The sequence below is a fragment of the Ambystoma mexicanum genome, chromosome 12 (genome assembly GCF_040938575.1).
Source record: "Ambystoma mexicanum isolate Mex_15411 chromosome 12, UKY_AmexF1_1, whole genome shotgun sequence".
NCBI lineage: Eukaryota > Metazoa > Chordata > Amphibia > Caudata > Ambystomatidae > Ambystoma > Ambystoma mexicanum.
This window is the reverse complement of record NC_090936.1, coordinates 436347362-436371268: the sequence shown is the minus strand read 5'-3', so window position 1 is coordinate 436371268 and position 23907 is coordinate 436347362. Positions and strand designations below refer to the sequence as shown.

Below are 23907 nucleotides of genomic sequence, written 5' to 3'. Positions count from 1 at the left end.
TACTTGACACAATCCAACCGTGAAGTCCATCTTCACCATCAACATATCGCCACTACCGGTACGGACTACAAGTCAACAGATGAGAGATTTAGGACAAATATAGGAAATTTCTTCCGTCGAAAAAACAACAACCAGGTAAAAATCTGTATCTGGCCGCCGGGGGCGGGAATCAGGGAGTCGGTCATCATTGAATGGGTGCTGTATGACCCAGTCTCCAGTAATTTGATAATGAGACAAAGGCAGTTTTCAAGCTTTTAAAGCAAGACTGCTTTCTTATCTTAATGAATATTCCCGGCCTGACGGTGGGGAATATTCATGAGCATATGAATCCATGCCAGACTCCCATGCTGGAGAAGTGCAGATATGCATCCTTCAAGTCCAGGGAGCACGTCCAGTCTCCCAGACTCAGAGATTCCGCTATCAGAGCTGGGGTAACCATCTTCACCTTTTGGAGGCGTAGGGAGATGTTGAAGGATAGATCAAGAACCACTTGCAGGCCAGCCTGGTTCTTCTTCGGTATTGTGAAAATTCGCAAATAAAACCACAAGCCTCTTTGAGAGAGGGGGACTTCCTCTATTGCCCCACTTATTACAAGTGTACAAATCTCTACAAGGAGAGCTGGTGTCCCAATCTGAGGGAGGGGTGGTGAGAACGGGGGGGTTGGAAGGAGAGGAAGGTGGAACCCATGGGAGATCACTGATAGGATCCATGGATTTGTGAAGTAAATCCACCAGGACTGAATGCGCAGAGCAAACCTGCCCCACCACCAGAGATTTATGGACCTTGATGACAGCATCATTGCTTTTTTCCCTCCGATGCTGGTGCCTGGGAGGGGGACTGGAAGAAGTCCTTGTGTGTGGTCCTTTGTTGCTTGCGCCTGTGTAGGCTCGGGGACCCGTCAGGCTGCCTGGCGCTCTGCTGCTGGAAGCCCCTGAATCTGCTGATCGTTCTTTGCCGGTCTGATCAGGGTTGCCCATGACTGTATGGCTTGGATACAGGCTTTGCCAGTATAGCCAATGACTTTGCGGATTGAGAACTGTTCTTTTTTTGTTAAGTTTCTCATCTGTGGATGAATGGAACAAATGCCCCCTTCAAAAGGGAGATCTAGGACACAGTCTTGAACCTCCGGGTTAAAACTGGTAGCTTTGAGCCGCACTGCATTTCATCAGTGGCCACGCTAATGGCCATGCCCGCTGAGTCGATATGGGCCACCGAGGATTCCATCATGTCCTGTGCCACTAGCCTGGCTTTGGCCAATCCTGCCTTGAAGGACGCTGGTCTGTGTACTGGCAGAGCCGGAAGGAAGTCTGCAATTTCCCTCCAAAGTCTAGCAGCGGCCAGCATTGCATCTGCGTTTGCTTGCCACAGGCGGAGGCCGGAGTTGGAATACATTTTCCTTCCATTGCCTTCCAGAGTGTTGTCTTCCTTGCCCAACAATGCCCTGGTAGAGGACGATGCGGATGCCTGCAGTTTAGCATACATGAGTCACCGCTTTCTCCAAGGAATGTGACAAAGCGTAAACCAATAGGAGAGCATCTCCTTCAGCCTGCCTATATTTGGCATCCAAAAGCTTGTTGGTGGGCTGTGTTGAGTGGGGTTTCGACCAGCCCTTTTTTGCCAGAGTTTCTGCATCTGTCTGGAGAGGAATGCCCGATCAGGTCGCTGATTTGATGGTCAGGACTTCAGCTACGGGGTCTCTTCAGGGGTCTAGCAGCTCAGGAAGGTGGGTGAGGCGATGAAGAATAGATTCCCACTATCCGAGGAGGGCCTCCACTTGAAGGCAGAAGTGATTCCAAGGTTCGGGAATAGTTCGCTAGTTCGCACTAGCAGTGGAAAGGAGAGGGACCCCGCAGGGGCCACTCGTGCGTAATAATGGATGGAGGCGCTGGGGGCCACCGGTTAGGGTTACTCACCAACCCCATGCGCACTCCGGACCAAACTTCGCCAGTTACGTCCACTTCGGTTGCAGGTTGTACTGCGGCAATGAATGCTCTGCAGCTTTCAGTTCCGTAGATACAGTGAGGATTCCCAAACGGGATAGTGGTGATTTCTCCACTCCTGATGGATGGGTCACAGTTTCACTGCAGCAGGCTTCAGGGGCAAGAGGGTCACAAATGCACAAATGCAGCGCACCTGCAAAGATCGTCATCGCGGCTGGGCAACAAGGTAACCGCGTTTACTCCAGTCCTGGCACACTTGTCTCACTTCAGACCTGGGAATGCCAAGTGTTCGGAATGAGGGTGCCGGGGACACAGAGCTAGCAGTATACCACGTTTCGAGGGCCTCCTCGAAACGACAGCGGAGACAGAGCAATGGTCCTGTGTAAGCTGGTCAGCCCACTAGTTGGCCCAGGGAAACTTCCGAGAAGGCTTAATTGCAGGTTTTGTTGAAGGTGCCGAGAATAGTTGGTCCCACTATTCTAATGGGTCGAAGCGTCTTCGCAGACCTTCTATGACGACCAGATACAGAGGGGTCCCACGGGATGACAGCGGGCTCAGGGTGCCAAACCTTCCAGCGGTTCACCAGCGGTTCCTCGACTCGGCTTCTTAGTTTCAGGATTCTTGGATCCTATCCTTCGTTCAGTGAGAACTCCAGAGATCAACATGGTATGGGTGTTTTCAGCCTCCTCTTATCCAAAGTTCCTTTCGCGCCAAAACAGAGAGGACCCAATGGGAGATCTGCTCACAAACACTCTCCATACGTGGACCAATCATGGACCACGGTGGTCCCAGTCATTCACAGCCCTCCAGACTCTCTGGCACCCAGGATGTGTACTGGGGACAGACATCCCAGCCCACATCCTGGAGGCACACCACAAGGCATGCGGAAGCCCGCAAAAGCTTGGCGTTTCGCGGGAAACTGCATGATCAAATAAGGACTGACCCGGGTCGGCTCGACCTGGGGAAGGCAAAGGGGCTAGATGGCCAAAGGACAGGACAAAACCTCGTGGCATGGCCATTTTCGAGCCAGGCCACCTTTTCGTGCCAAACGCGGTTTAAATGGCAGGAAAGGGTTAATATTATATGAAAAGATAAGCTGCCACCAGCCCTGTCCATGACACATCTGCACATCTCCCAAAAAGTCCTGCGAGAGTATCTAGGGTCTTCGTAATTGACTACGAGACCCAAGTGCACTGTAGGTACATTGGGCACTTGTTGTAACGCTCACCTGATTCTCGCAGAGGCGCCGGTCTTGACTGGGCGACTACCGTATCTTCAAAGGTGATGTGTAGCACCCGGTTGGCTCTTTGGGCTGGACCTCTGTGCACTGTATGCCTGACGTGTAGAGTAAGATGTCTGCAGATAGAAAATATGGGGTTAATGAACTGGGGTTATTGGGGTGTCCCTATCTCTTTCCTCTTCTCCTCTCCTGTAGACCCCCAAAGGTTAACGCTCTCACCTTAGGTAAGTGAATGCTGAGCTCTCCATCTGCCTCGGGGCAGGGTGCTGTAACCAGTTTCTTCACTGGATAGGTAGCGCAGGCCTCTTGACTTCAGAGGACTGCTGTCCGTCGTTTACTGCACGAGCGGTAAGTTTCGAGTCATTCAAATGTCTTTAAAGTCTTTAGTAATGATGTCTCTTGTTCTGCAGGGTTCCGGCGATGGCGGATGACGGGCTGAAGTGAGTTGAAGATGGAGCCCGTGTGATGAATAGAAGCGCCTGGAAGCACGTAAGTAAGCGCTTGTTGCCTGCTTCACTATGCGCTCTGTCTTTTTATTTTGCAGGTACGAGTTCGGAGCGGCTGCAGGGTGCCGGAATACCCACTGGATTAGATGTGGAAAGGAGTAATGGCACGTGAGTATTAAAGTTCCCCAATGTCTTTAAACGCACCTTGTTTTGTCTTTCAGATGCGGGATGCAGCGCCGAAGGCCTCCGAAGCGTGCGAAGAGTTGGTAAACTTTTGTCTTTCAGATGCCGGAATGCAGTGTGAAGACCTCCGGAGCGCACGAAGAGTAGGTAAGCCTTTGCCTTTCAGATGCCGGAATGCTAACCTGTTCTTTCTTGTCTTTATAGGTGTTGCTGAAGACTGGATTCAGGATGGTAAGCCTTTTTCCTTAGGCCCAGGACCGGATGCAGAAGACACGATGAGCGTTCTGCTGCAGAGGTTGCAGAATAACGCAAAGCAAGATTCATCCACCGGGTGTGGTTTAAATAGCCTCCTGTAGTGCTTAGGTGTCTCCTTCCACAGCCACGCCTAAGTAAGAAAAGAGTTCCTGGTAAGAAAAGAGTTCCTGCCTTCCAGAAGAGTTCCAGTGTTCTGAATCTAGGGAGTGGCTCCAGCCCCACCCAACAGGAAAAGTAGTTCCAAACAGAAGAGGATCAGAGGCTCAACTGGCAGGCAAGTAAGCAGCATGGTCTGCTGAAGGTAAGTCCACCCAAGCATTATGAGCCCGGCGCTTCCAGCGCTGGGACTGGGCATATTTATGAGCCTGGTGCCACTGGCGCCAGGACTGGGTCCAAAAGGTCCCAATTGGGACTGGTTGGCACTCGGAACCTGGGTTATGGATCTGCTTCCAAGGGAGTTGGGAAAACCCTGACCTTTTGGAAGCAGAGATCATGACACTGGTTACATGTTGCAGAAAAGTTGCAACATTGGCAAAGGACTAAGTGAAACAAAGTCTCCTAGCACTGACTGTTTTAAGGGCATGTCAGTTTCCCCATAAAAAGTGAGCAAAAGCCCAGAGGAGTGCAGCAGAAGGCTGTGCTCCCCTGGCAAAGTCAGACTAAGGTGTTTAAAACAGCAGCAAAAAGTCTGGGGGTGTACAACCGGAGGGAAAATTACATATGCAATGAAATCTTTCCTAACAGTCTGTCCTGCTGGTCCGGCTGAAGGCCACGCCCCCTTGGTCTGCAGGATCACTAGGCGGAGTCGCCGGTGGACCTACCATGGCCCAAAGCGGCAGAGACATCGCTGTGATGCTAGGCTGCATGGGAGCTGGGGCCGGTCTAGACGGCGAGAGCACCGGGACTAAGGGTGGAGCTGGATGCAGCTGAACTGGAGCCGAAGGCTGTGGAAGCATCTCCTTAACATACCCTTTCAGGACTGTCCCCATGTGATCTTCACCGAAGCAGGGAAGGCAGGCAGGGAGGGGCGAGGCGTAGAACAAAGTTTGTAGGAATTAGAAAATAAGAAAAAATAGTGGGACAAAGGTTCCCTGGGGAAGAAAAAAATGTGTGGAATTAAGAGGGGAAAAGGCCTCAACCACCAGCGTAGGTTAAGCAGGTCCGCTCCAGTTGATGCCAAAAAGAGGACTGAGGCGTGGCGGCAGAGTCAGGGGAGTGTATGCTCCCAGACGATGCCCCCGCATGCAGCTAAATTTAAAGAGGTAAGACTTTTTTGGGTGAAAAGGTTCTGTTCCAGTCACAATTGAGGGTCGCCCGTGCAGTTTGGAGGAAAGGGGATGGAACGTAGGAGTAAGAACAGGGCTAAGGAACTGCTCACATCTTGGCCTTCCCCCATGTCTTCAATCTGGGGTCCTCCACTTGACCTAGGGTGCCAGTGGTTTCGGCACTCCAAACGGTGGTCAGATGCAGGCCTGGAGTGAGTAGGTCAATTGTTTGAGGCTGGTGTATTCCTTGATTTTGAGACACTGAGGGAGGTACTGGGCAATGAGTCACTTTCTATCTTCAACTATCTCCGCAACACAGGCTTATTTACGGACGAAAAGTGGTATGAACATCTGTCCAGGGGCCTGACTCCATTTGAAAGCACTGGACTCTTCGATAACTAGAAAGGGCATCCTCTCCAAACTCTACACATTTATGATTACAGCCGTCATTTCAGGTAGACAAACATTTAAGCGATTCTGGGTGGAGCTAGAGTGGGGGCCTGAGGGGAATTTCCAGGGAGGACTGGGCAAAGATTTTCAAGATCACCTTTCATGGGAATCCGTTTACCTCCACCATGGAGCATAATTTTAAGATTTTGCAGGGTTGGCAGCGGGAGTCCCTGAAGTTTCAAGGGGCCTCTCCACAATTCCCTAGCCTGTGTGGACAGGTGAGCTTTCTATCCCATAAGTGGTGGAATTGTCATAGGGTACAAACTTTCTGGGTGGAACTGTTGAGTTGGATCAAAGGAAATATCGGGAAAGCAACAGCAGTTAGATCCTCTCAGGATGCTGCAGGGTATCCCTTCAAAAGATGGGGAGGAAAATAGGTGTCCCAGAATGCGGGAAGCGATGTTTTGAGCGGGAAGACTGGGGAATCGCTCAAAACTGGAAATTTGACAGTTGTGCATATAAAAAGAGTGGGAGAATTATGGTGATGGAAAAGATGACTGCACTGGTTTATGATTACATGGGTTCCTTTTAGGAAGAATGGGATAGTCAGGCTCTGGAAGTCTTCCCAGAAATGTTCTCAGGAGCCTTTGGAAACAATAATAGTAACACCCGGAAGGAACCCACCGACAGGTGAACAGTGATGCACTGTGGGGAAGGTCCTCCCAGGCGGGAGTGCTACTTGGCACCCCCCCCCCCTAATTCTGCAATCCAGACAGGAGCTATATTTGATTACAAAGGAAAATGCTTCAATAACATATCAGGTATACAAGCAATAGTCATCAATTAGGGTTTTAATAAGAATTTAGCAAAACTCACAGTACCTAAAAACCGAATGCTGTCCTCCCTTATCCTAAATCCAATAGGGGACAAGAGTGGCAGGTAAACTAATACTAAAAACCTAATTCCCTGACAATAACCTGCTTCATTGGATCCATGGACACGACTGTTGCGAGAACGCCAGTCTTCCGACTCCCACAGCCTAATAAAAGGCTCATCTTGGTTACAAGCAGGAGCACGACAGTAGGCAGGAGCACAACTTTGCGGTTAGAGTACACTATTGTGTGGTTACACTCCTTGCCTCTTACATCATGTCCCAGAAAACTGCAGTCCGAGGCCGTCGTCTCTGTAACACCCTGTGCCCCCTGGAAGCCGACATCCGCCAGTGGGCCCGGTATGCCCATAGGAATGGGCTCTCGGAGCTCAGACACGGGCGCTGTTGCACCAGTATTCCAGCAGTGTATCATGGGGACACTGCTGGTTGCTCACTAAGCCTGGGACAGAATCCACATTCAGGTTCACCACTGCAAGGAAGAAAAGTTAACTCACTCCTCTGACGTTTCAGAGCTCTACAAAAGCCCCAAAAGGGAAAGTGTGTGATTTCACTTAGTTTGGTTACAGATTATTCGGTGAGTAATGTTTACAATGGAGTGCCTTTGACTTATCTGTTGAATTGCAGGCCATCCTGTTAACATTTTTGTAGTATCCAAACATCAGGTAGTAAGTCAGGAAATGCACTTGAGCCAGGTGAGTGCAGGTTAAGACCGATTTATTGTTCAGAGAGTCAGTTACAGGGCTAGTCAGAAAGAGTGTACAGGAGAGCAGTCCAGATGTGTCCTTCTAGTAAGAGCTCCCATCCTTTGTGTCCCAACAGTCATCCCTCAACACACAGTCCTTCAGGTTCCACATTCTACACAAGATTTCTCCTACTGAAGAGATGCACTTACCCACACAATGTAGCTTTCACGTGTGTGGCGGACATGGCGTTTAATGGCCCCAGCTCGGGCTGTGGGCCATTAAATTACATGTCCGCCCCCCCAGCCGGGGCGTGCAAGCTTTTCACACCGAGGGATTTTCAGGGGTGCAGATAATTCTCTTTTTTTCCCTCCGACTTGAGATGAGCTCTGCACGAGCACAACTCCCGTCGGAGATTTTTTTTTTTTTTAAATGGCCACCACCATTTGAATAGTAAAGGGGCTAGGTCCCTTTTTGGGCGGCAGCCATGAAAAACAGGTTCCAAAAGTGCTGCTGTCATCCAAAAAGGGCCTAGCCCCTTGTTTATGGCAACCATTCTTTATTTACCTTTTTCACTGCAGGCGGTGAATGCACAATCACGCCCAGAAAAGGCAGATTGTGATTGCTCAATCTGCCTTTCCTATGTGTGAATACAATTTTCATGTTATTAAGCATTTCAATATAATTCGTGTAAAGGAAGGTACAGAAAAATTGAAATAAAAGGAACACAAAGAAAACCAAGCATGTGAACATATTAAACTCCACGAAGACCAGAAATATGATAAAATATTTTTGATTCGCTACTACCCCTTTTGGAAAGGCGCTGCATTAGCAAATTTAGAAACCTAGAGTTTGTGCTTTTTAAAATGTACGAAACACGTTTTTACATAGATCAGTGTCACCACTGATATGGCTTTGACATGGTTCCTTGGTGCCCCGAGTTGTTGAGTGAAAAACCAGGTATATCGAGTTGGGCTGGCCTCAGAGGCCCTATGGGGAAGTCGCAACGTTTTCACAGAGGGAGTTAGGTAGCTGGTACAGGTCTGCCAGGCGTGGAGCCTTCCACGACTCCTGGATGTTAGTGTGGGGTTTTCATTAGGGCTCCCGATAGATCAGGTACCTATTGGCCTTCATCTCCTCCCCTCTAGGTTCTCTCTGTGAGAGCCTAGACTGGTAATGTCATTAGGTATTTATTGCTGTTCTAATGGCCTATACATGCCTAACTAAGACTACCATTGTTAGCCTTGTTGCTGGGAAGCTCCACAGTCAATGTGGTTGAGATGGGCATCACAAGGCCCTCCCCACGTGCCTTCCGGTCTGTGGTTTTTAGATTATGTGAGTTTTTGCGCAAAATCATATTCCTGCTCTGGAGTGGATGCTGCTGCTCCGGCATGTGGAAGCGGCGATGCGGTCCAAGTCTCTGGTGTTGGTAAGGTGTCCCGTCCTTTTCCCATAAGCAAGGCTGTTAATTATCTGCAGACTGGTATATTAGAATAAGAAGTTCTCAGACAGGTCACACTAAGCTGTTTGATGGAGCAGGAAGCGTTAATACCGCACATCAAAAGAAAGCACATTTCGAACCTGCCCATGAGAGCAGGGGCACAGTTATCTTTCCTGGCTATCCTTTTTTACTACCAGTTATCCTCAACCTGTGTGCGAGAAGATTAGGAAGCGTGTGTCCAAACCAAAATCCCTTAAACCAGATCAAACACTACATACACCAAAAGGGCCTTTTACCCTTTACTTGCCTCCCTGCCGCACCCCTCCAACTCGCACACTGTTCAGGCAGCAGATTCCTGGTCTAACTTCAACGGGAATTCATTTTTTGTGTTAAAAAAAAAACTTAGTCATTTTTAGTTTGGGCTTTTAGGTGTTGCCTGCGACACCTAAAAATCGAAACTATTGCATTGGAGTACAGAAAGGGAGGAATTATATATGACGAGGGACTGCGTATGTTGTTGTTTGGTTATGTGCCTCCCGTCACCCCAACCCACCATTACCTGCCCATGGCGATGCTAATCCCTGTGGCCACTCCCACCTATTCCTGCCTCTGCTCGCTCAAAACACCTCCTCTTAGGAACTCTCAGCTTGCTTTAATCAAGCCTTACCATGAGGCTGGCTTTGCATTTAAAGTGCCTGATAGTGTTTGTTCAAAGCAGTCTTCTGAGAGTTAATGTCTTAATTGGAGTTGTAAACACGCTACTGGTGTAATAAACATATCTTATCAGGACTGCCTTTAGCCACTCGATTTAGAAGCGCTCTGCATGACCTTCACTGAAGGCCTGTTTAAAACAAACATTGGCAAAGCCAGCAGTTTTGTCTTGTGTATTATTAGGCATTTGCCAGGCACTGCTGTTAGATGGCCAGATACTAGCGCCATTTTACGCCTGCCACCAACAATGGGTAGTTAATACCAATACAGCTGTGCCTGGCAAGTGGCTTTCCAATGTTTACACAAAAGCCTAAACTGTTGGAATTCCCAATGCTTGTGTTGTTACTAGTCGGAAAACCACAAACCCACACACGATCAAAATGAATGTCCAAAGTTATTCGTGAATATTATTAATTAAAAAAAGCTTTACGTTTAACCATTCACATTGGAATGCCAAAAGGGCCACGATTTATTTTAGGGTTTGGGCTGGGAGAAGAGGGGGACTAGCCCATAGTATTCAAATGGGTTTAGAAACAAAACAATGTTATACTAAACGAAATAAATCAAGATTGCAGTCAAATGAAAAAAATAAAATGACACTAGCAAAACGTTCAAAATTGAAAATTAGCTTTGGTCTTCAGGATTTCAACGAGACACTTTCGAAACCAACGTCAAACCCTTCCCAAAATCACATACAAGAGAAAGAGCATATATTGCCATGGCCCAAGAGCAGAAAAAAATGTAGTTATTTGGAGTGGATGTAAATGGATATTTTCGGCAAATACCTTTAAAATGTTATTTGCAAAAAGGAATGTCAATGGAATAAAAACTACGGTAAATGTACATTTCTGCTGGTCGGTCTTAATCCATTTCAGACAGAGCCGATGTAGATTTCGACAAATGAAAATGTGGGAGCTAATTCAGTCCCCTAGCACTGATTGGGTTCATTCGAAATGAAATGCCTTTAGAACCTTAAACAAAACCAGCAAGCACGACACCCTGCAGAGCCAGAGGCTGTCTTTCGATCTTGCACAGCCCTCTCCTCCCCCCATCTCTTCCTGGGATTCCTGGAATGTCTTACCTTCATTTCGATCACAGTTTGGAGAGCTTTGGTTTTTGCTGAATCTGGAGCATTCTCAAACCTGCGATGCATCTCCTAAACAAATAAGAAAAAAAAGGGTGAGCAAAACATGTAAAATATTATCTACACACGAACTATCCAAGCTGACAATGAAAACAAAAGGAAACCTTCACCAACATTGGTATTCTGTGCTCTGGTCTGAGACGAGCTGTTCTGCCGAGCTTCAAGAAATGAGAGCAATTACCTCATCTAGATGAAAACTTGCCGAAACCAGAGTTCTGGTTTACTGTGACCTTCAATGCACATGCGAATTGAGCCGTTTCACCGGAACACACGTAGCCAGCCAATTGATTAAATAACTTTCAAAATCTTAGAAAGGAGGAGAAATGCATCAAGTGGCATCAAGGAATCACAGGTTTCCGACAGAAGTATCATGTCAAATCGGATAAATGGGGTGCAGTGATTCTTAAGAAATCAAACCACAAGTGTTTATCTAATCGTGTCTGAAAGAATGTCGTCACTTTGCAGCGCTCCCACACCTCCAGAGTGACAACCGCCTGGTAACCAACCGAGACAACAGCACGGCCTAATGGGATTTGAAAGAAACCTGGATAAATACAACAAGGTGGATGGCACCATACTCAGGAAAGCAAGGGGAGAAGAACCAGGCCTAGGGTGGGCTGAGCCGTGTGGTTGACTGAGGCCGGTCATGCATTTATTTTTACATGTGTATCGCGCACTAAATCGAGTCGCTGAAAATATGAACCTGTGGAGACAGCCCTCCGCAATCCGAGAGAAGTCACCGTTTCACGGCAGAAAGCTATAAATAATAATGACTGGTGCTTTTGCCGTAAAACAGTCAAAACGTTTGTTAAAATGATTAAAAGACAACTACCAGGACAGGTCCAGACAACAGACTACGCAAACCATTAAGAAATACTACGCCTGCCATTTCATATGTCCATTAACCAAAGCGCACCCTCTAATATTTTAGTACCACTAAAGCGTTCATGCTCTGCAATACATTTTTTCGATCATTTGGCTCTCAATTAAAATTATAACTAGAGCCGATAGCTCTCGTCATGCATTTATGACCATACATATATATTATCCGTTTTTATTCACTGAAACTCCTCAACAACAGCGACCGTACAGTACATAAGATCCTCAAATAAGGAAACACAACAAAGAAAACATGTCCATATGTTATACTTCTAAGGAAACTTGATTTTAGCAGCTAAGGAAAAAGGACATTAAATATGTCAGGATTACACACTTTCGTTTAGCGATGAAGCCAGGATTTAAGACTAGCCATTTTATTAGACACGTGGAACTTTGTACAGCTACGTTTTAACATTTGGCTTTGCAGGAACAAAATAATGTTCCGTTTTATAGAGATGATCTGAAATGTAGACAGGTTGCCTAATAAACCAACCTGACAAAATGTACATTATGGAAACAATGTATTTTTAGTATTCTGATGCACAGAATGGGAACATCATGGACTGCCCTGCATTTGAATAGTAGCATAACTACAGAATTTGCTGGTAGCCCAGATTGCCGAGGTAGCGATCATCAACATGCAGGACAAATGGATACAAAGCAAAACACTCGCAGCCAACAGTAATGGATCTTAATTCATATTCTAAATTAACAAAAAAGTGGCTAGAAACAATTGCTCACAACCTGCAAATAAGCATGAAAAAACAAATCAATGCAATTAACCAGCAATTTTCAAATGTGCTTTAATCAAAGTACATAGACACCTATGATAAGGTACACAACACATGTTCATTCTAGGCAAAGAAAAAGAAATTCCATATGGGATACATTACTCACCATAATCGTATTTCTGATGCTTGCATCTGCTTAGATTCACATGCTGTGCATAGGCTGACATCTAGTGGAAGCTGTGGAGTATTACAGTTTGTTTTTCGAAACTCGAAAATGGGCGTCGACACAGGGCGTGCCAGTAATACTATCCCTAGTGTGACGTCCACTGTACCCAAGATCCCTCACGAGTCTAGGATCCTCAGATTGTATTTTTTCTGACATGAGGTAGCATGAGGAGTAGCGAGAGTACAGATAATCCAAGCAGATAGATAGAAAGGTAAGACTACAAGCAACCATGCGCCTTCTCTCAGAGGGGAGGAAGGGTGGGTTGCATGTGAATCTAAGCAGATACAAGCATCAGAAATACGATTACGTTGAGTAATGTATCTCTTCTGAGGCTTGTGGAATCTGCTTAGATCACATGATGTGCATAGATTAGCAAGCAGTACCTGAAGAAGGAGGTGGGATGTGAGAAGGGTCATGAGCAAATAAGTGTCTTAGAACCGCTTGTCCCACTTTTGTATCTGCCTTGGAATGGGTGTCAATGCAGTAATGCTGAGTAAAAGTGTGAATAGAGCTCCAAGTAGCTGCTTTGCAAATGGTGTCAAGGGGTACATTTGCAATGAAAGCCAGAGTGGCCCCAATGCCTCTAGTAGAGTGGGCTCTTGGCGTGAAAGGCAGAGTTCTTTCAGAGAGTGAGTAACACAGCTGGATACAGTTAATAATCCACTTCGAGATGGCACCTTTAGAGACGCGATCCCCCTCTCTGCCTGTAGCTATGGAGACAAACAGTTGATCTGTTTTTCTTAGCGGTCTGGTTTTATTTACATAGTAGAGGACCTGTTACAATCGTTCGTCCTGCTCTCCCCGATACTAGTGCAAATCCAGCTCCCTCGCACCGTCTCAGACATTCCACGCACTTGGCACTCGGACACAAATAACCCACAAAGCCAGAAGTGGGGTTGTAAAAGTGCTGTAATGTTAACACACACACCAGGCTCTGGAGGGCTGCATCGACTCTGCCCCCTCCCAGGCCTGGCTCATACTTATGTACAATGCAAAGCTACATATTAATCTCCTCCCATTAGCCGTACGTATTCATAACAATAGTTCATTTCGCTGAAGAAAAGGCAATCAAGTACATTTCGTAACTTCAGATTGTCTTTGCAAGTCCGGCTCTTATCAACCTTGGGACTTGAGCCAGCAGCATCCGAACTGTGTACATTCTCGAAGGGAGGGCTGTTCATGCCCGTCTCTGCGAGGCCTGCGGCATTCCACAGCTAGCTGGGCTGGTTGTGCTCTGGTGGTTCTCTGCGACATCTGCTTTCATGGCTGTTAGATGTTTAGGCCAGTCCTTATGTCAAATCATTAGGCCAGTGTTCCTGCTTCAGATGTGATGTATCTCGAACCAAAAGAAAGTGCAGAATCAGAAATGTACCACGTAACATGTGCCCACTTTTTTTTCATCTCTTCTTATTTTATCTATCAATCACTAACGAAAACCCTTGCACTACTTCTACATAAGCACATTGTAATAAAACTATTCTTACTCAATAAAGAAGCAGAAAAATAACAAAAAACATTACCAAACTAAGACAGCTTATTTATGTCTTTACTCATCTAAAGCCCTTCACTGTACTGTATTGCATAAACACTGCCACCTATTAACCTCAGCCATAATCTACAGTGCATCTAAAACAAACATAACTACATGTCCCGCCCTTTCTAGCTCTGAGCATCCCTGTCACTCTCACATTCAGCAACACCACATACATGTGCCTGTCATGTTTGTTTGCACTGTCCAAGTCAAACTCTCCCTTACTTTCCAATAGATAGTAACCCTCTAGTACCTCCCATTCCCTAGGTGCACCCGCAGTCAGTGTCAGCAGCCACTTGTCAGTGCTTGTCATATTTTTCCCAAGTAGCATCTTCCATGGTGAATACCTGGTCGCTGAAAACTCTCTCAGCAGTCCATGGAGAACAAATGACAGCCAGTCTTGCCACTGTGTGTCTTTCTCATCCATCTGTTTGAACTGCTCCTTCTTGGGCACCTCTTTCTGTTTGTTCTTCCATTGAGCCACACAAATGTCCATGTGCTCCTGCCACTCATCTTTTGCTGTGGGCCCCCAGGCCCTCTCTGTCGGGCACTGAAATGCATTGTCTTGCCCTTTCTCTGCATTGAGAAGCTTAATCATTAGTTCATCCTCTGCTTTCCAAATACCCAGGAGGCGCTCACATTTCCTTTGATCCTGCTTCTTGCTCTTCTGTAAGATAATCTCCACCACTTCAAGCTGTGGCCCCTCCATCAAATGACACTCCTTATCTTCTATGGATGCCATTAGCTCTGGCTGTGGATCATTGTCAGGTGCCACGGGCCACTCTCGCTCAGATGCAGTTACCATCTTTCTTCCCAGATGCAGCACCACTGATTGTGCTTCACCATGCTTTGCTCTTTCCCCCCCAAACACTATTAAGTGACGCTGACACTGACCACCAACTTCATATGTGGGCCTGTCAATGTGCTTCTCTGGTGCACATGCCCTGAAAGCGTCTTGTTGTGATTTGACATTCTCTGGCATGTATTCGCTTGACACTACACCTTTCACTATCATCTTGTTCAATTCCTTGTCTAAGGTGCACACTGCACAGTCACCTGTCCTTCTGAAATTCAGTTTATTTATTGCCCCTTTGTCTGGACATGCCTTCCCCCATTTTGTCAGGACCCCGTTTGCCAAATAAGTGATTGCATCTCTCTCTTCCAAAATGTCCTCCCTCCGGTATCTTCCCCCACTTCCTTCCCTTTCTCGGAAATACATAGAGCCATCCCCACAGCGTTGTGCGTCATCCACCCCAACCCCCAAAGGCACTGGTGCTGGCACCTCACATTCCTGCCCCTCTTTGTGTCCTCTCTCCTCCCCCTCCTTTACTAACACTGTTTTTTTCATTTTCAGCCATGCGTCATCAGCTGCATTCAGAATGTCTGCCCACCCCTTGGCGGATCTTAACCTTTCCTCCACATTCCCTTCAACCACCCTCCTTATCTCTACTAGCAGCTGCCATCTTGTGCCGATCATGAACTTTTGTGTAAGCATTACTTCAAAATCTGAGCGTCTCTGATCACTCTGTACCTTTTCTTGTGATTCAGCACTTCCTCCCTTGTCCATTCCCTTCACCACCCTTTGTAACTGATGTTCGTGGGCAGCCCCAAACTCCTTCTTCCTTTGTACCGACTGGGGGATTACATCCCAATTGTGCAACATGCTCTTCATCCTTTCCAGCACAGCCCTTGCCCCCGACTTCTATGACAGATCTTCACCCGCCTCTTGCCTTGTCAGTGGACCGGCATCTGCCATGTTGCCACTGAAACTGTATTCTGTAATCTGTATTCTTTAATCTCTTTTATTCCTCTTTTATTCCTCTTTTTATTCCTCTTTTACTCAACCTTCAGACAGACCTCCCACTCTGTGCCCTCTACAGCATCGACCCTACACCCACTCTCCACGCCCCGGTGCTCTGACTGTATTACAGGTGCCTAAGAATGCTCTGCCCTATCTTTGTATTATTCCTAGAGTCCCTGAAGACTCCAAATTCCCCAAATTCCACTACCGCAACATGCAACAGGGTGCGCGAAAATGTTTTCACTTACCCGTTGTATTGCTGTTATCTCTGTGCACTTGATGAACAGAAGAGCTCCCGGGTTTCGGCACCATATGTTACAATCGTTCGTCCTGCTCTCCCCGATACTAGTGCAAATCCAGCTCCCTCGCACCGTCTCAGGCATTCCACGCACTTGGCACTCGGACACAAATAACCCACAAAGCCAGAAGTGGGGTTGTAAAAGTGCTGTAATGTTAACACACACACCAGGCTCTGGAGGGCTGCATCGACTCTGCCCCCTCCCAGGCCTGGCTCATACTTATGTACAATGCAAAGCTACATATTAATCTCCTCCCATTAGCCGTACGTATTCATAACAATAGTTCATTTCGCCGAAGAAAAGGCAATCAAGTACATTTCGTAACTTCAGATTGTCTTTGCAAGTCAGGCTCTTATCAACCTTGGGACTTGAGCCAGCAGCATCCGAACTGTGTACATTCTCGAAGGGAGGGCTGTTCATGCCCGTCTCTGCGAGGCCTGCGGCATTCCACAGCTAGCTGGGCTGGTTGTGCTCTGGTGGTTCTCTGCGACATCTGCTTTCATGGCTGTTAGATGTTTAGGCCAGTCCTTATGTCAAATCATTAGGCCAGTGTTCCTGCTTCAGATGTGATGTATCTCGAACCAAAAGAAAGTGCAGAATCAGAAATGTACCACGTAACAGGACCGCCCTACGCACATCTAGGGTGTGTAGTTTCACCTCAGCCGAGCTTTGAGGGTCCTGGAAGAAAGCCGGAAGCTTGATGGACTGGTTTACATGGAATTTAGATATAAACTTAGGTGAGAACCTAGGGTGTGTGCGTAAAGCCAGTTTGTCTTTATGGACAGTAAAGAAGGGATCCTGCACTGACAGAGCCTGAATTTCACTGACCCTTCTTATAGAAGTAATAGCTAAGAAGGCCGTTTTATAAGTCAGGTGTTTGAGACTGCTTTTATGCATGGGCTCAAAAGGGGGGCCCATGAGCTTAGATAGCACCACATTAAGGTCCCACCCTGGTGGTGGGTTTGAAATAGGAGGGTGAAGTCTCATTACTCCTTCCATGAAGGCTTTAACTACTGGTACTTTCCACCACAAGACCTTGTTATGGGAAGTGGTGTATGCCGACAGGGCTGCCAGGTGTACTTTCAGTGAGTTAAAAACCAATCCTGCATCTAGCATGTGGAGCATGTATGTAACAATAGTGGATGGAGTGCAATCAACTGGGTTGATTTGTCTACTCTGGAACCGATAACAAATCTCTTCCACTTGTCAAAGTAACAGTGCCTTATGTTTGGTTTCCTAGATTCCTTTAGGATGTCCATACACCTCTGTGGTAAACTGAGATGTCCAAACTCTGACCTCAGGAGCCATGCTGCCAGGTTCATTGAGTTGGGTTGCTGATGCACTGTTTGACCTTGGTGCTGGGACAGTAGGTTGTACCAGGCTGGAAGTTTGATGGGCTCGCACACCGCCATCCTGCGTAGGTGTGGGAACCACGGTTGTCTTGCCCACATGGGAGCAACTCGGACGAGCGTCATCGACTCTCTATTCATCTTGTTGACCACCTTCCTGATGAGGAGTTGGTGGAAAATCGTACGCAAACATCCCTGACCAGTTCATCCACAGGGCGTTCCCTTGGGAGTCTGGTTGGGGGAACCTGGATGCAAATCCTGGGCATTGTCTGTTTTCGCTTGTGGCGAATAAGTCTATAGTGGGGAAAACCCATTGAGAGAAGATATCTTCTACGACCTCTCTGTGTAGAACCCATTCGTGTTCGTCTGGGAGGGAGTCTCTGCTCAGAGCATCCGCTAGGGAATCGAGCTCCCCTGGAACATGTTGTGATGACAGGAAGATGTTCCGTCTGAGTGCCCATATCCAGATTTTCTGGGCAAGCTTGGACAGATTTGGCGAACAAGTCCCTCCTTGCTTGTTCAGGTAGAACATGGCCGTTGTGCTGTCCGCCCGGATTTGCAGTGACAGGTTTAGTAGGTGGGGCTCAAACGCTTGAAGCGCTCTGAATACTGCCAGAAGCTCTAGCAGGTTGATGTGGTTCTTGGCCACTGAGGGAGACCAGAGACCCTGAGCTGTGTGGTGGAGATGGTGAGCTCCCCACCCCGTCAGACATGCATCGGTAGTGACTACTGCCTGTATTTGGGGATCGTAAAAGGGTTTTCCCTGTGCAAGATTCTCTCTTGTCCATCAGTGAAGGCTTTGTACTAGTGTTGGCGAAACGACCACTAGATCGTCCCACTGACCACTTGCCTGAGACCACTGTTTCGCCAACCATTCCTGCATGGGACGCATGCGCAGGCGCGTGTGGGGGAACAGGTAAATACATGACGCCATCGTGCCCAGCAAACGCATTGCTTTGCGTACCGTTATTTGGTGACCGGACTGATATTGCGGAATTTGCAGTAGTATATTGCGAATTCTTTGCTCTGAAGGAAATGTCAACCCCTCTTGAGTATCTAGGATTGCTCCTAGGAACTGTTTGGAGGTGCTTGGCACCAGGCTTAACTTTTTCTCGTTGATTGAGAAGCCTAATTCTTGGAGGAGTTCGATAGTCCTTTGAAAGTTTGTTCTGCAAATTACTGGGGTTTCCCCCGTCATTAGCCAGTCTTCCAGATAAGGGTACACCGGGATTGCCTCCCTGCGTAGGTGTGCAGCTGCCACCGCCAGTACCTTGGTGAATACCCTTGGTGCCGAAGCTATCCCGAAGGGCAGTACCTTGAACTGGTAGTGCCGACTGTCCACCTTGAAGCGCGAGTACCTTCTGTGCGCTGGGAACGTGGAAATATGAAAATAGGCATCTTTCATATCCAAGGTTGCCATGTAATCCCCCTTTTTTAGGAGGGGGATTACCTCTTGTAGCGTAGTCATACGAAACTTTTGGGGCTTGACATACTTGTTGGCAGGCCGTAAGTCCAATACTGGCCGCATTGTCAAATCTTTTTTTGGCACAAGGAAGTAAGTTGAATAAATACCCTTGTTTACCTGGTGTCCCGGGACGAGTTCTATCGCGTCCTTTGCTAGCAGATTGGCGATCTCCTCGAGGAGAATCTTCTGAAGTTCTAAAGAGTGTACTCTTTGTCGTGGAGGATGGTTCCGGGGACGCTGCAGTAGTTCTGTACAGTACCCTGCGGATACTGTTGACAGCACCCATCTGTCGGATGTGATCCCTTCCCAAGCCTGGGTGAAGTTGGAAATGCGTCCCCCTACTGGGGTTGTGTGAGAAGGGACCGAGAACTGAGTGTCACTGCTTTGGTGGAGGCGTGCCGCCTCCTTTACTCGGGCTGCCTCTGCCTTTACCACGTCCTCTCCTATTACCCCTGCCATAACCCTGGGTAGACTGTTGGCTGTTGTTCCACTGTGTACCCTGCCCCTGGGAATAGTTTGATCCTCTCTGGGAATTTTGACCGCGTGGGCGACGAAAATTACTATTCCCTCTGTGGTTAGGGGGTTTATTGGTTAACTGGCCAAGGGACTTGAGTGTCTCGTATTCGTCCTTGGCATTCTTCAGCGCGTCCTCGACCGCCTTACCAAACAGATCGGTTTCCACCGGTTTGTCCAACAATGATGCCTGGGTTTCTGCCTTAAAACCAGACTGCCGTAACCACGCATGTCTCTTGATAACAGTACCTTCTGCTATCAATCTGCCTGCGTTGTCCGCGGCGTCAAAAGTTGCTTTTAAAATGCAACCAGACACGGCTCTACCCTCTGCGGAAATTCGTGCTAACTGGGCCTTTAAGGGTTCTGGTGCAGAGGCTATGAGTGCCGCGACTTCTTCCCACTGATGGCAGTTGTAGCTGGCCAACAGGGTGGTGGAGTTTGCAATCCTTGCCTGATAGGCAGATGTTGAGGCTACTTTCCTGCCGAAACCATATAGTTTTTTGCTCTCCTTGTCTGGAGGTGCTTCGGACGATGACAAGGGTGTTCTAGCCCTCTTACGAGTGTTCGTGACAACTAGGGAGTCTGGCTTCACATATCTTCTTACATAGAGAGGGTCAGACTGGGCTACCATGAAAAGTTTTTCAACTCTGGGATTGACTGCTCTGGTGAGGTTCGGGTTCACCAGGGACGGGTCTATTCTTCGCTGAATAGACTTAAGGATAGGGATGGTCTGGGCAACAGGCCTCCTTTCTCCCACTAACTCCTCGGCGAAGTCCCTCTCTTCCTGGACACCGTGGGTGTCAATATGGAAATGTTCTGCTGCTCGTGCGAGAACCTCGTTCAGGAGGGGTTGGTTATCGACAGGGGAGTCGGTAACCGGGGCTTCCTTCTCTACCGGGGAATCTACTCTGTAGGTTTCAGGGTCTTCCTCTTCCTCTTCTTGGTCCTCATCATCCCCATAGTAGCCCGTCCCGGTTTGCTCTTCTACCATGCCAAAATCTTGGTCCTCACCAAAGGAAGTCTCTCCTTGATGCAGTGAGTATGGCCGTGAGTATGGTTGTACCTCGAAGGGGTCTGTAGACCTCATCGGTGTCTCAAACCGGGGCTTCTTACTCAGGGGGATCGGATCATTCGAGCCTGAGGATGTAGCCCCTTGTGGATTATATGAAAGGAAATGGTCTGGATTTTTATGGTAAAAGTCTGCCAAAGAAGACATCCTTGACATGACCCTATCTATGTCATCACTCGACCATTTCTTGGAACTGGGAATGACTCTCTCAGAAAGTCTAGGAGATTTATCTTGAGTAGATTTGCTGGTTTTAGAAATATTAGCAGACCTGGTCTTGTCTGTTTAGGAGGAGTGGAGTGTTTCACAGGTGTGGAAGAGTGTAGAGGCTGCTTCTTCTGCTGTTTTCCCCCCTCCCCGGGAGTGGAAAAGTGTTTCCCTGTCCCTTTGTGGCTCTGGAGGTTTTCGACGCCTGGCGTCGAGGATCGGGGGTAGAGTCCCTGTCCTTCGAACGTGGGGCCGCGCTGATCTCGTCTGTGGGCTCCGACTCCTGGAGGGCGGCCTGGGGGTGGAAGTCGTCTTCGTCCTCCGACGATCGAACTTCTGTTAGCCTAGGGAGCGAGGCACTCTTGGCAAGAGTGGATGATTGCCTGGAGTCAGGCAGCAATCTCGATCGAGAACGCCCAGAGGACACTGATTCGGACTGTTCTGTTTGTGCCTCTTTCCGAGAACTCGACGTCGTCGAGTCTCGGTTGGACTTCGTGTGTTTTGTGTGAGTGGTGTGTGAAGCGCTTGTGTCGCCGGGGGTCTTCCCCATAGCCGCCCTGTCGGACGACCTTCCGAGGTCGGGGACCTGCACTCGGCTGTCTTTCGACACCGTAATGCCCTCGCCTTCCGAAAGCACGGCGTCGCTGCCATCGCTGAAGGCGCCCTCCGCTGTCATGGCCGCCTGCCTGGCGTGGTGGGCCCAACGCTTCGTCGAACGGTCCTCAAGTGTCTTAGTTTTAAACCTACTACACGCTCTGCAGTTCGCTTCGGGGTGGTCCCCCGGCAAGCAGAGATTGCACGTGGCGTGCCTGTCGACCCAAGGGTATTTGCAATTGCACTTGGGGCAGAATTGAAAAGAGGTACCCTCCATACGCACCTTGAGGCAGCGGGCTGGTAAGTGTAGGAAATGTATAAGGTGTACCTATATACCAAGAGTGTAGAGTATGTCCAACCCCCCACTCTCCCTACTTCCCGGGCCGAGGCCAGAGGCCTTCCGAGGCCAAAATCCATCGTGCAGCAGCCGACGGTCGATTTCTTCTCCAAGCCGGCGTCGAGTGTTGAAGTTCGACGTTGGGATGGGGAAAGGATGTAAATTAATCAATATTTTAGCAAAAGTATGGCTATGGCCAAGGGACTCTGCAAAATGCTTCCGACCAGTATGGCGGAAAAAAACAATCTGAGGATCCTAGACGCGTGAGGGATCTTGGGTACAGTGGACGTCACACTAGGGATAGTATTACTGGCACGCCCTGTGTCGACGCCCATTTTCAAGTTTCGAAAAACAAACTAATACTCCGCAGCTTCCACTAGATGTCGGCCTATGCACAGCATGTGATCTAAGCAGATTCCACAAGCCTCAGAAATATATATATAAAATAAAGACCATTATGATCATTCTCAAAAAAGTAAAACAATGAACAAGACATGCATACAAACAAATCTTCCTATTCTAACTAAAATCAAACTATTATAGAATCAAGAAAGCGGAAAAAAAAATAACTGGGTCTCAAGTGCATGGCTTCTTTATAAAAATGGCAATAAACGAGGCTGATCAGATCGACTTGGGCAATGTCGGATTTGCACATGCTTGTCCTGTCGAAGGTGCTAGTTTAATCCTCGTTTGTGTGCTGAAATGTACACGTCTAAAAAATAAAATAAAAAGAATGTTTGCCATATTTATACGGAACACATACACCCAACACCAAGGTTTTTGGGGCTTTTTTTATTAAGATAACAGTTTGACATTAGTTGAAATATAATTAGATTTGATGTTTGTGTTAAATTTCATTGGTCTTCTATTTATACATTTGCAGGATTCGAAATTGAGGGGAGCTGGTAGCTTTTAAGCGCCTGCTTGTAGCCTAGAAGAGCCTGATTAGCTTAACACCAATAGTTACCAGGAGCTACTTTTGGCTCCCCAGGCCAACTGATGCATAACAAACACACCTAGGTGAATTTAACTACTCTACTTGGGACACACCTTATCCAACATTTAAAGCATAAGGGGTCATAAATAATTTTTAAAAAGGATATGTTTGCATCTTATGTGAAAGTTAGATTTGCAGAACACTCCGTACTAGCACTTTGTCCTGCTGTGGTAGCTCCTGGTCACTTGTTCATGCTGGATACTGTGATGAATCTGGGAAATGCCTCCATTCTCCACAGGGGGGAGTCACCCCATTTGAGGCTAGAGAGGTGAGCCCACTAAGCAACTCCCTCCCTAGGAGTCTGGGAAAGTGGGACCTCACTGGGAGTGACTCATCTGTAGGGGATAAAGGACTCCCATTCCTATAAGGAACACCCTTTGTCAGCACACATGGGCATGGAAAAACAGATGACGACTCAGTGTAGCATTCAAAACAGAACATTGCTGCCATATATTTGGCTCAAACAAATGCTGAAACCACTGTGAGCTCAGCAGCTGGTGAAGAACATCACATCCCTTTTAAGGCGGTGGCATGAATAAAGAGGCAAGGAAACTCAAATGGAGGAAGGGGAGTCCTACATAGAGGCGGGCATGCACCCTGGAGGGGCGGAGCCACACTAGACGGCGAAGCAAGCAGTGGCATGTAAGAGCAGAGCGGAGAGAGACGGTCGACAGCTGGTACTGAGTACGGCAATACTGCCGTGAAGGAGACGGAAGAGCTGTCACCCGGTGGCGTGACCACATTCAAGCCGTGGTGGGGCTGGTGCCCAGAAACTCACGCCGAGACTAGGACAGAGCTGAGGAACGAATCCTCCATTCGGAGTATGGGGGCCGGCGAAGCTCCCAAGACAGGCAGAATCCGAGAAGCAAATGCTTCTAAAGCAGAGACAGCAAAGAGGAGTGAGCAATAAAGTCCATTCATTGACGCCATCCCGCTGCAGCATCCCTGACAACTAAGAAGTTACCAGGGTTGCCCAGGGAGGAGGGAGGCAAACGGTACACAACATGAAGAACCCTAATGAGGAGGGTTACGGCAGCCCTACAAATAAGGGGTGCATCAGCCACTTTTACACCTTAAAATTAGTCAAATACTCCCAAAAAATACAAATGGGGAGTAAAAAGACTCCCAACAAAAAATGGGAAACCGACACATATGACCCTATGCTCCCTGTATATGTCTGGACCAGCAGTGCAAGGTAGGACAACAGGAAGACATTGCTATTATTTCCTGATCAGAAGACAAACATGTATTTTTTGATATGTATGAATAACTAGGTGTAAATAAGAACGAGTTACTTAGCCCTGGTAACGTTCTTTCGACTGGAT

At 47.7% G+C, this 23907-nt stretch overlaps 1 protein-coding gene across 8 annotated transcripts in view; it reads right to left on the bottom strand.

Moving 5' to 3' along the window:
• ERC1 (ELKS/RAB6-interacting/CAST family member 1) overlaps window positions 1-23907 on the bottom strand; it is a 2866486-nt gene that overhangs the window by 2300132 nt on the left and 542447 nt on the right. For all 8 annotated transcript variants that reach the window (XM_069628613.1, XM_069628618.1, XM_069628615.1 and 5 more), the window contains exon 4: window positions 10525-10599. In XM_069628613.1, the coding sequence (XP_069484714.1) occupies window positions 10525-10599 (75 nt within the window). The remainder of the gene's footprint in view (window positions 1-10524; window positions 10600-23907) is intronic.